At 35.4% G+C, this 13711-nt stretch overlaps 1 protein-coding gene across 1 annotated transcript in view; it reads right to left on the reverse strand.

The window, feature by feature from the left end:
• The window catches only part of LOC149066801 (uncharacterized), a 62774-nt gene extending 49247 nt beyond the window's left edge, over window positions 1-13527 (reverse strand). The window contains exons 1-6 of the mRNA XM_089253160.1: window positions 13306-13527; window positions 13145-13178; window positions 5914-5984; window positions 3983-4074; window positions 2848-2946; window positions 1399-1454 (exon numbers count right to left, since the gene is read on the reverse strand). Of these exons, the coding sequence (XP_089109286.1) occupies window positions 1399-1454; window positions 2848-2946; window positions 3983-4074; window positions 5914-5984; window positions 13145-13178; window positions 13306-13402 (449 nt within the window). The 5' untranslated portion in view covers window positions 13403-13527. The remainder of the gene's footprint in view (window positions 1-1398; window positions 1455-2847; window positions 2947-3982; window positions 4075-5913; window positions 5985-13144; window positions 13179-13305) is intronic.
• Between the last annotated feature and the right edge of the window lie 184 nt (window positions 13528-13711).

The raw sequence follows: 13711 nt of genomic DNA on the forward strand, positions 1-13711 counted from the left end.
AGTTTGCAAGACAGTTCGTCAGGATGTAAGGCTGTCAAACCCACTTGTGACTATAGAATTTATTTTTGTCCTTTTAATTTCTGAAATTTTTTTTTAGAAAAATCAAAAGTACAAGTCATTTTTAATGTATTGTATTTCACCACCAATTGCATGGTGCATAGGATTGGGTTGTTCCCGAACCGCAAACATGGCGAGACCGAGGTCAGGGTAATCATGTAACATTGGCTGACATTCGCCTGACCATTTGACCTTGTGTAGTATAATGCATGTACTGTATGTTGTGTTTAGTTGGAATTTATATTACATGTTAATAAAGTTGTGCAGACGTCATTTTTGTGTTTATTTGTTTACGATTTGTTATAAGCAATTTCTATTAACTAAAACAATTTTCACCATTGCCACGCAAGACTGCCTAATGCTCACAGGGGAAGAAGCTATTAATGGTCATCTTCAATCTCACTATCTTCTCAAATCCTACTGATTCTGATCCTATTTGCAGGATTGTGCCGATCTCCAAAATTGGATGCTACTTCCCTATCAGCTCCTTGGACTGATCTTCGATCTACATCTGGTGCTGCTTCCTTATCAATATCTGGGCTGATCGCCGATCCATGACTCCTTCAGTCTATGTCTCGATATCAGTACTAATTAGAAGTGTCAATGTTTTTAGATTGACCTGCTGGGCGACGACTTGGATTTCATCAAGACAATGATCCTGATTGATTTTTGTTGACTGATAAGTAGGGCTCAGATTTTTATGGCCTAAAGATGAAACATTAATGCTCATAGTTTAAAAAACTTGAAATTCAGGGTTTTTAACCTATTAGCAACAACGTTTGATCTTTAGGTCATACAAATCCAAGCCTTACTGATAAGTATGTTTTAAAATTACTGTTTTCTTCATCGAAAGATTTGCTCTTGACCAATAAGTTGTTAAGGAGAGGTTTTAGCTTGTACTTAATACTATAAGAGAAGGTGTATTTGAAACTGTCTTTGTGTTCATAGGCGGTAAAATGTGTTGCAACCGCAGGGGAGCCAACCCATTTCTTTGTTACTGGTTCATAATGAAAATGAATTCCCTAAGAAAGGAAATATAAAATTTGCTTTCAGTAAGCTGCTACATTTATTATATGACAATATCATTACTTGTACTGGTAAACATAATATGTAACACTGCAGCGAGACTCTGTTCTGAAAAATAGCTTGTAAGATGTGGGGTTTTTTTTTTGGGGGGGTGAGAAATTGGGTTTATTTTGAAAGATAGAGGTAAAATCAATTTTCCTCTTTGCTCCGTAGCTTACTAGGAAAAGTTCCAGAAATTCCTATACAACCAAATACAACTTGAAAGCATAAACATATGTATACAATAAATTATGCAAACAAAAATTTTCAGTTTACTTCAGAGCCTTTTGTTTCTTTAGTTCTTTTTTTGCAGCTTTTTCAATGGGTAACATCTGCAAAAAAAAGGAAATGAATTATATACAGAGTAGGTGAAAGTTTTTTTTGCTTGAAAGTAATGGTTATGACAGCAAAGAAACAATTAAGTTGAATGTTCAAAACATTGCAGGTTTTGTACGTGCAAAAATTTGTAATGAACGAATTCAGAAAATTTTGACGAAATGAATAGAAATTAAAACAATTTTTGGACCACACAGAAGATTTAAAAAAAAGTTGCTCCTTTTTTGGGTAATGCTAGGAGGAAATTATAATTTCTGTCATAATTTTCATTCCATTTATAATCAATTTATTTCAGACATAATTAAGACTTTTTTCCAACAAAAATCCTGTTTTTATTTATATTAATGATATGACATAATGATCAAAATGTTCCCTACATATGAATACTACGCTTAATCAAATATTAAGCACTGGAATCATATTGACATTCGGTCAGTCGGGGGCAGAGTTTGTGCAGCCGGTTGCCATTGTGCTAAATTGCAATGAAATATTTCATTTAGCAAATAAATGAAATGTCAAAATTGTGAGTATCCATTCATCCTCTTGATTGTCAAATTGGACATTTGAAGCATGCACAAAAATCCGGAAATGAAATGTTTTGTTGGCCAATTGCGGACAATGTTCAGCAACTTTCAGAACAGTTTCAGAGGAGGGCGGGGTTGACAAGTGCGATTAACCTCATATAAACTGGACAGCCTCACTAAAACAAGGTGTATTGTCATTCAACACAAGTCACTTCTCTGATTCAATTGCCAAGAAAGCCAAATCTGCAATGACATTTAGGCAAAATTAATCTTTTCCTTGCCACAATGAAACATTTTGATGTGATTAGGCATGATGGCCACTACTAGAGTTCCTTGAAATATCTCAATCATACAGCTAGAATTCCTACATAGAAGCCTTAACGATAACTAACATTATACACATGATGTCACTTTAGGAAAAAGAAACTCTCAAGACTTTTCTTTTACACATGAAACAGAATATTATTTTTTAAGTGTAGTAAAAAAACTCTAAATGAAAGAAAATGTACCCAGTCATAAGGCTAATTTCTATATTCAGACAGCCTCTTTTCATAATACTGAGTCAACTGTCAAAGAAACAGGCAGCTTACAATAAAATAAATTTGAATTAGCCTCCCACCTCAGGTTTGTCAACCAAACCTGCTTGTACAACCTTACTCATAACCCTGAATGCTGATGAAAATTGTGGAACTTTGTTTTCCAACTATGAAAAATGATGGTTAACTGAACTACACCAATTACTGACATCTACTTGACAAGGTTGGAAAACATAGGATAAAGATGCAATGTGAAGATGCCAAACAAATATTTCTTGAGAGACACCATTTAAAAACATTGAGCAACAAAATATTGAAAACATTTTTACTTCTTCATCTCCTTCACCAGCTTCATCATCCTCAAAATCATCACTGTCTGAACCAGCAGGTCCAAAATCATCGTCCATGACTTCGTCATCAGACACTCCCTTAATGAAAATCAAACATTAAGCATTCTGAATAAATCAGAGCTGTTATACAAAATTATTGATTGCATACAAAATTTCCACTTGAATGCATTATTTAATTTTCAAAATGCCAAGGCTCGCTTCAACAGTGTATATTGAAATCTAGATAGATGTAGGCCTACACTAATAATGATAGCGGAAAGAAGGATGAGAGTATGCATGCATTTCTTTTTCTTTTTGTTGATTATGGGATGAAAATGAGTAAAAATGACCATGATTAAAAAAAAGTGTTTTGAGGTCTCAAGAAACTATCATTAATAATCTCTTTAATTTATTAGGTAGAATGTGATTTTGTCATGTTATTATCAGTATTAATATAGTCGAATCCTGTTTTACTGAATACCATTATAGCGAAAATCTCGTTTTATAACAAACACTTTTCTAATCCCCAAAATAAGTTTACATAGGAATAATACTAGGTAACCTGGAATTCCTTTATAACAAAATTTTGTTTTAACGATGATTTCCTGTAATTTTTCTGGAGGAACCCTGCATAAAAATGCAGGTACTGAGAGATTTATTTTTAGGGATTTTTTACTTTTACAAAGCACAATTTGAGTGTTTTTCTATGATACAAAAAAATGAGAAGCATTGACCCCCCCATTCTTTCGATTTGAAATTATACTGTACAATTTAATGAAAATATCAAATACTGTATTGATGTTTCATCAGTCCTGTATCAGATGCAATCAAAAGCAAAACATTTCCATAATGACCCTGATGCACTTACAGACTATATGCATAAAGTTTTCATTTGGACAGGAATTACAACTTTACATACCAAACCAAATGGTATTTAACAGTGTGAACCCTGCAAAAAACCCTCTTGCGTATGCTAGTGTGACTATGGTTGTCACTCTGATTTGCAAGTGTTTAAAGGCTACATTACATAACTAGCAATTGACAACACAGTTTTGTTTCACCAACATAAATTATTCATAAATATCTAAGCAAAGGAATGATTTAATAAAAATGAGTTAAAATGCCTTATTATTACCTCATCGCCACCAGAGGTATGAGGTTCATCAAGACCACTGTCTTCATCAAACAACTTGAGTTTTTTTGCTTTCTTTGATTCTTCAGTTTCATCTGGATGGAAATACCCACATATTAAATACAGTGGAACTTCGGTTAACAAGCAAAAATTGTGAACAAACTTTGACTCGGATAACGAACGATGATTTACATTATGAGCAAAAATTTTGCGCTTTATTTATTTTCCCGTTATTACAACTGAGGTGATGGTTTTTCGTTCTCATCCACACACATACAGTAAAATGTGGGTAATATTCTCCCTTAGTCTCTGGTCAGCGTACCTCACTCGAAAAATGAACACATATGTGAGCATGATTGCTTGATACGAAACTAAATACAGCATTGTAGCCATGTGTGTGTACTTTTTCAAATTCTTCTTGGAGGAAACTATGGGATGATTGTATTATTGAAAGTGACTTTGGGGGGGGGGGGCAAGCTCATGAATAGGAGTCACATTTTGTCGAAAAGGTTATGTCTTTGGAGAAGATCACGTGACTGGAGGTGCATGAGGATGATATGCAATAACCAGCTGTAGAACATGGCCAGGAGTTGACTGCAGATGAACTGACAGATCTACTTTGCACATAACAGCAAGTGCTTATGAATGGTATCTTGTCTAAGAAAGAGAGAAGTCCCTAACTTCAAACGAGTCTAGAGAGATCTATAGAATGTGGGAATCTGCAAAATTTTGTAGAAAAGAGCCAATCAAATAAATCTGTAGCAAAGCAAGGAATGAATCTGTCTAAAGAGACAATGCAATTTCTCATTTCCGAAAAATCTTAAGGAGGCAAAACATCATTTGACAGATTCTTTTTCCCAGTCACCAGGGCTCCACTCGAAAAATTAAAAAAAAGTAGAAAAAAGCAGGACTAAAAAGTAGGATGGAGGGAGGGTACCCCCCTACATATAATCGTAGCATAACAAAAAAAAAATATTTTTCATTATTTTTCTTCTTCTTCGTAACACTATTTCAGTATCCTGTAAGATTGACTCAAGTCAAAGCAAAATAACAGAAATGACTTGGTTACAAAAAATTTTTGGCCAAAACAGAGTACTAGCGACTACAGATAATTCTCTTTTGTCTCTCCCTCACTATATTACTGTATATTACATTATTTTTTTGAGAAGTCTTCCAAAGTCTAATCTGTCGACTCTTTTCGACAATGCACAGCAAATTATGAAGGCATGTAAGATTTTTAAGAATGATATGCACCTTTGAGACCACTTTCAAAAGCATAGTGCAAAATGTATAAATTACAAGCTCCAATATTTATTTACATCCGAGGTCAAGGTGAACTGGATGGTTTTACTGTGTGTGTTACATCCCTTTTTTAAAGGGTTTGTTTACATTTTACTATTCAATACCAGCGTAATCGTTTTTGAAAAATGAAGCACGTTCATTTCTAGGCTTTGAAACTGCGTTTCACTTATACACAAAATGTGCACAATAATTTTGAATGATGACTGCTAGTTACTGTCCAAGACCATGATAAGTAAATACAAAATTATTTTTTTCCATCTGGATAGACTAGTTTTTAATTACTCTACATGTTGAACCCTCAAAACTAAGTAAAAGAAAAATGAATAAATCAAATGGTCCACATACTACCAACAAAAAATCTTGAAAGTGATACAATTTCTGCTTTGGCAGAATCATTAATTGTAATTTACAACATATGTACCATTTGGCAATATCAATGATTCCCTGTTCATAAAAACAATTAAACAAATTGTGCAGATAGGATTTGGTGGAAAAGTACGACAAACAATCCAGATAATGAGCAGGTAGGTAGGATGAATTAAGCTTGTTAATCAAAGTTCCACTGTGTTGAAAAGTAATAAGCCAGAAGTTACATGACAATTTCAAATTTAAAAACAATGCTGAAAACTAACGGTCATCAGCAGGCGAATGAATTTCCAGAACATTGGATGCCTTCGCTTGTTTCTCCAGGCGTTTCTTCAATCTGAAAAATAGATGAAATTCAAATGAAATAATATGCATTAAAAAAGATAAAAGCTACAGAAAAGTGAGAAATAGAATTTTCTGGATGTTATGCCAAAACTAAAATATGGAAAGAAAAGTGATTTGTCTCCTCTGGGAATCGAACCCGTCTCCTTGCATACTGGGCAAGTGCGCCAACCATCAACTTAGTGGTGAGAATATTCTCTTGAATGTAAAAATTGGAAAATAATCGAGAATATTCATTCTTTTTTAAATAATTTAGATTTTTTTTACTAATTTTATTTATATTTTAAAATATAAATCAGCGTTCATTGCCTGAAACATTTACAACAAAACAATGTTTGGTATAATCACTCCCAATGTCAACTTTTAGTTCAAGAACATTCTCAGAATATTATTCAGGTCATGACGAGAGGTTTTAAAAAAGTTTGGTTATAAAGATTTTAGAAACCATTAGATTAAAACCTTAAAAAATTATTTCAAAATTAGACAAATTTTCAGAAATAAGTTCAAAACAAAAGAAATTGAACCAAAGTCGATTGATGAAGGAAGCTATTCTTATATAATCACCTTCATTCGAAGAGAAAGAACTGTTGTTTTCTTCAATGCACATATACTTAAATTCTGTATCACATTTCTTTCAAAGTTGGGTAATTCAGCCCTGTTGGTTTAATTTTCTTGCTTTCAAACTTTCATGTTGTGGTCTACAAACTTCAATAGACCTATCTTTTTGACGGGAAGCGAAACAGGGACAGAGGATATTCTCTCAAAGGACTATTATAAATTACTAAAGAATATTCTTATCGAAAATAATAATTATTCTCAAGTTATTTATCAAGATTATTTATTATAATACATGTTATTACATATATTCTTGATACTCTGTGGAAAGATTTCGGTAACTGAAGAATATTCTCATCGAGGAGAATATTCTGTGGAAGAACTATTATTAACTTTAGAATAATTCTTATTATTTTCAATAAGAATATTCCTCAGTAATATATGAAAGTAGTCCTTCCACAGAATATTGCCAAGGATATTATATGTAACTTTATTATAAACAGGAGAATATTCTCATCAAGAACTTACAAGAATATTCTCAAGTTATTTATAATAGTAGTCCTACCAGAGAATATTATCAAGAATTTTACATCAACTAATAATCGGCCTGGGTTTGATTCCTGGAGGAGACAAATCACTTTTTTCCCCAAATATTAGTTTCAGCATAACATCCAGAAAATTCAATTTCTCATTATATTTCAGGCTGAAAAAATGTCATTTCACAAAATGCAATTTATTGAGCCTACAAGTAATGTGATGAGATGCTATGAGGCAAACAATGTGGATCCGACAAGTCAGTGGCACTGACTTTGATTCCGTGTTTTCCCCTAACACGAGTGCAAGAATCATATTTTTGATTTCCATGGGGGGGGGGGGGAGAGAGACATGGTGACGCGGTAGATAAAATCTAAACATCTATTGTATGTTTACAAAGAGGTACACATCAACATTTTGAAAGACATATTAGTGAACGACATGAAATCAGGAGCAGCTATATAGGTCTAGTACATAGTTTTTCAACGTTTTTGTCCCATCGCCCCTTTCTTCAGAAATTTTTCTCTCCCATCACCCCCAATGCAATCCAACCCATAGGATCCTATGTCATACTTGTAGCTTCTATCGCCCCGTGGAACATTCCACCGCACCCGGGCCGTTAATACCCACATTGGTAATCACTGGTCTAGTATAATCTTTTTCTTTAGCGATTTCCTTTCTAGCCTGTTGGAGTTTTTCTTCCTGGTCAGCCATTTCCTTCTGTCGAAATTTTTTTCTGTTGACTATAGTCATTATGATTTGGTTTGGCTTCTAGGCTTACCCCATTTTCTTTTTCATTGTTATTTATTGCAACTGAAGCTTTTTTTTTCTGTTCATCTTGTTGTACGATATACTGTTCCCCCCAGTATGTTCACCTTCAGTTTTTCATGTCGAAATATCTCGTTTTTTCTCATGTTGTACATACATGCCAATTTTTAGTAATTTTTTTGATCTAGACAATTTTTTTTTTGATCTTATACTTTGAGTTTGTAATCTCGTAAAATCGTGTTTCTTTCAAGTCTAGAGAGCTAGCCGACTGTCATATAATTTTGAAAACAGATCCCATTTCTATTTTTAACAAGTTTTCATTCCCTTTTGATCATTTTATGTTACTTCATTTTCAATCCTTCATCTGGTCTAGAATATCATATCTGAAGGATCTTTCAACCTTGATTCCTTATTTAGTATAAGAATGTTATAGTTTGTTCTTTATTGTAATTTTTTTCATTTTAACAGTTATAGTATTATCACTCTTTGACGATGTGTTGGAGACTTTCTTCACCGGCAAGATAGACATCTGAAACTATGGAACTTTCACTACTGAGAATTCCTCATCATTCTTTTGAGTAATTTTCTTGAAAAAGAAAAAATTGTCAACACGTCTCCAAAAAAAGGATAGTACTATAGCTGAACCAAAGCTGCATTAAGAGTAAGCGTAAACAGTCCTATCGTTAAACTGGTAGCCAAACGGCATCAGCGCCCTCTCTGTTTAGATGGGTGCCTGCTGGCCTGTGATTGGCTGCTAGCATCAGGTAGGAAAGTCATTTCCCATAATGCATTTCCCCATCACGGCGCCATTTTGTTTACTTACTCATGTGAAGACTCTCAGGTTAGCTATTGCTTGTGGTTATTTTGGCAAATTGTTCATCTTTAAAATGATAAAAACGGGCCTTCTGAGGGCCAACTAAAATTATATTTATTGAATAAGTCCGCGTGCATTTGATGGGTGTAAAATGACATGAAGACGGGTGTTCACAAGTATAGATTTAGCTGTTGAAGTGTCGATAATATTGTTATTGAGTGATTTATATTTTTATGCACAAGTACGTCTCCTATGAAGAAGTAAGAAATGTCCGCTTTAGTGGGAATTAAGATTTTTAGGTTCCGTAGCAATAGACTGAAAAATAAATCAAAGTTGAAATTGGAATAACGCGATCAAGGAAAGGGGGGAAGAGAAGCGTGGGAGCCACGTGATCAATCGGCAAGTTTGACCCATCAGACTTCAGATGGCGCTGCCATCAATTCCGCGGCCTTTCTTTAACATTGAGTGGGTACGCTTAACTTACAAGCGGCTTTGAGCTGAACTGTTGGAGACAGTCTCTAACAGTACAATGGTGTAATTGGATTTGAGATCTTAGGACCAAATTTAGGGGCGTGGAGTCTCTACCAGTTTTATATTATGCACTGGATACTTATACAGCAAAGGACGCTTATTCAGCATACGCGCAGAACAAGAACTGACGTCACTTCAGTGTCTTCAATCTAAGAGTGCATGCTTGCTAGTGACAAGTGGATGTTCAAGAATTGAATTAAATTGGGATTCTGCCCAGTACCCACCATTAGGCCTGTTGGTTGAGGGTACAACTTGCAGTATAAAGGTTGATGGGCTTCAAATCCAGCACGCAACTGTAGTTTTCTCTCACTTGCATCTTTGTTTTTTGGATAACTGATTTTTTTCCTGTTTTTGATTGTATTCAAAGTTGATATAAAGCATCCAATCATCCCTGGAGGGTCGTCTCGGCTCGAATGGCCCCCTATAAAGGCGAATCTGACAGGGCTCCAGCCTGGGGACCACACACCTAGTCCAGTAGGTAAAGAACTTGTTTCCGATGTTCCAAACCACATCTGATCCTTGATGGTAACCTTCATAGTGGCAGAGGAGCATCTTCATCTTCACCACTGGGACGTGGAAAAGTTTTCCGAGGCACCGGTGGGATGTCACGTGTGTGCAAAAGATCTGGCAAGGAAGTGTGCTGTCAATGAGTCTTCTACCATACACTTTAGAAATGTTCAGTTCCGTACATGTATCCTCTGCCTTTGTATTAATAGTTGGTGGCATTTTATATCAATAGATTTTACAACTTTCCCACAAGTACGATATGCAATTTTGATTATACAATTGATTTTTCAGTCATGGATTTCACAAATACAGTGCTACCATTGGTGTTAAAAACAGCTTTGGTGTAAGGGACACGCCAAAATGGCAACTTTTTTTCCAGCGATAAATTGCCATCGTTGGCGCGCTCTGGTTCAGTGTTGTTCCAGAATGTTTCATGCTATTCTAAAGCTGTTCTGAATTCTGCCAGGTGGCGGCACTGGTTGTTTTTCCGTGTTCCTAGCACGTCTTTCAAACAGGTCTTTTTTTCCATTCTTTTTTCTTCCAAATGATGCCACCTTATAGCCACATTGTTTTGAAAAACCGTTGGGAGATTAGTTCATTTTCTCTTCCTTCCGTATATATATATATATATATATATATAATGTAGTGTGTGTCGCATTAATTATTTTTGATATCTCTTTCCTGAGGTTGTACCTGCCATATTTTATTATATAATAAAATATTATATACATAATATTTAACACTTTCCGGCCATCACTATTAGAAATTTATTTACTTTAACGCAGAATATTTATTTTTAATCCAGAATATTTACATTTGTTATTGTTATATTTTTGTTGAGTTTTTTTATATTTTTCCCGTTATTGTTTTTTTTGCTGGAGATTGTTTCTATGGAAGTGTTTGGAGCCGGAAAAAAAAAATTTGCAATCTCTGGATTATGCAGCACCTGTACCATATTTATTCCTTTCTACATACAGGATGCCCCTGCATCCTTTTTAATTTATAATACATAGAATATATTTATTTATACAGCATGCACGAACGTTATTTATTAATAAGAACACAGATTCCTGGAAAGAGAGTTGGGGTTTTTTTTATAATTATTTTTATTATAATTATGCTTGTTGGTTTTAGAATTTTTATGCTCGCTCAATCCAGCTCTTATTTATGTTTCGATTGCTTTCTATGCTGGCAATTTTTTTTTTTGGCACCCATAATGTGTCGAGCATTGGTGACTTTTGATGGGGTCGTTGGACATGTTTGGCGCCAAAAATCGCCAGAAAGGGCTCCTCGAATCAAACAGGGCTCGGCAATAGAACTTGTATACTGAAAAGGACTCAGCGAGTCAAAAAAGGTTGAGAACCACTGCTGTAGAGAGCTTTTTGACTCCCGGAGCCCTTTTCAGTACATAAGTTCAATCGCGGAGCTCTGTTTGATTCGAGGAGTCCTTTTTTGCAGGTAAATTTTATGGTGGATCTGCAGACCTTTTTCTTATTTATCTATCAAATTTACTGATTTATTTTATTTTCCTTGAGTCGCCGCAGAGCCCCTGGGAGGCACACATGGAGCATCAGTTTAGAACCGCTGCTCTAGAGCAGTTTCCCAACCTTTTTTGTCCCATCGCCAACTTCAAATTTTTTTTCTCCCATTACCCCCCCCCCCCCAACCCAATTCTAGCCCATAGAATCCTATATTATACCCGTAACTTCTACCTCCCCCCTGGAACATTCCATTGCCCCCAGGGGGCGTTAACGCCCACGTTGGGAATCTGCTGTAAAGGCACCACCATTGAAAAGTTAGCATTTCTAATCGACATCAATGTAAAGTGCTAAATATTTATTTTATTTACCGTATATACTTGTGTATAAGCAGAGTTTTTTTGTGGAAAAATTCGTTCCTCAAGTAGGGGGGTGGGCTTATACTTGGGTCAGTTTTTGATGAGAAAATTTCGACCCCACAATCAGTAGTCATTTTTGTAGCAGTGTTTGAGAAACTGGCATTATTGGTATGGGATATGTTCAAAACACCGATAATGTCAAAGACAAGGCAAAGAAATCGAAAACATCATTGGCTTTGATACCAGGTGGGCTAATGTTGATTGTAAAGCCATTTTGTGAGTACGAATAAGTCAACGACTATTTGAGGAATTTGTAGATCGAGTTCCGATGATAAAGAAACTAAAAAAGTGGTGCCTTCAAGAAACCTGACCTTGGCCCAGTGTGCCAATCGGTACATGAGGCGTGGAATTCTGTTTCCACTGAAATTACCACCCGATGCTTCAAAAAGTGTTGCATCAGCAATGGGATGGGCGGAACTGAAGATGATATCCTCTTTGAAAGTGACAATGGCGATGACAGCCCAGATGAGGATAAACACGAAGATACCGCACCCCCTATGATGATCTGACGGAGAATTTTTTTTTTCTCTGAAATGCATGGATTTTTTGGGGTCGGCTTATACACGTTTTAAATTTATTACGATTTTGGTGGTCCTGAAGTGGGGGGGGGGGGGGTCGGCTTATATACGAGTATATACGGTACTGATAAAATTGAATGTTTCTGAAATTGTTTTGATTAGATGTCCCACACAATTCAAATGTGCAGCGTAGCAAATGAACATTATCTTTGTCATTCAGATTATACAAATACAAATACAACGCCACAACAGGCAAAATGCCCTACGAGGTGGCTGATAAAAAGATGCCCATAAAAATATGGATGTCATATGATTCAAAAATACAGCAACCCCATTAAAAATGCAATTAACACAAATTATAAACAATATATACACGATAAAATATTATGCAATGCCCATAAAGAATACTTATGGTTGTCTTATTCTAAGAATGGATAGCTTCTCGATTTACCCCAACATGTTTATCGTATTTCTTTTTAAACGTGTCAATTGTGTTACAATTTACTACCTCCAGGGGTAAGCTATTCCATTTAACAACCCTATTAGAGAAAAATTCCCTGCGACACCATAACCTTGCATTGTCCCTCACCAATCGATACTGGTGTCCCCTTGTAAAAGCAGTCGATTGGCGGTGTACTAAAAGTTCATGGCCCATCCTATCCATCCCATTGAAAATTTTGAACACTTCGATCATATCTCCTCGACAACTGCGTTCATCCAATGTAAACATATTCAAACAATGAAGTCTCTCTTCATAACTCAAGCCCTGTGTGCCAATAAGGACACGTGTAGCTCTTCTCTGCACCCCTTCAATCAAGTCTATGTCCCTCTGTAGGTATGGTCTCCAAAACCTTACAGCATACTCCAATCCAGGACGAACTAAGCCTCAAAAAAGCGGAAGAATGACTTTAGGAGAACGCGAAGAGACCTTTTTGAAAATGAGACCAAGCATTCTATTCGATTTTTTGACAACCGCTGAACAATGTTCAGAAACAATGTTTAGAACATTAATTAAAAAAATGGATACAAACCTCATCTTAGCTCTACGAGATTCTTTCGGCTCATCTGTAAGTACACACAATATAACTGCTTAGCACGAATATGTAATAGATCAATATGCAAGTTATCAAATTATTGGGAAAGCATTTATGCAAGTTAACTAAACAAAGTATGAAGAAATGTTTTTACAAACCTCTTAAATGGGAAGGCAATAGCGGATCTTTTTGCTTTCTAGCTTTCCGGCCAGGACCTCTTTTAGCCTTTTCGGAAAAATTGCCTTTCCTTCCCATTGTTTATTGTATATATAACAGTAAGTATTCAAATGAAACTGATACAGTTTGATTGATGTCAAGCACGTGTCGGATCACGATAATTTAGTTCGGTTCTGCAATGCTGATGGTATACACGTGTAGCTCGTCATTCAGCAAAGTTGTTTACTTCCATGCTCTTCAATCCATTTAACGTTATAAAAATTATTCAATTGAACACATTCGGAACAAAAAAGTGTATAAATGACAGGCATATTCGACATTATCAGTTTTTCCTCGTAGAGAGAAGCATTTTTGATTGTTTTTATAAAAATGTTTTTTGATATATCT

Source organism: Pholcus phalangioides, unplaced genomic scaffold (assembly GCF_987345545.1).
Source record: "Pholcus phalangioides strain wild (caught in Gottingen) unplaced genomic scaffold, Ppha-v1.0 ptg000032l_1, whole genome shotgun sequence".
NCBI lineage: Eukaryota > Metazoa > Arthropoda > Arachnida > Araneae > Pholcidae > Pholcus > Pholcus phalangioides.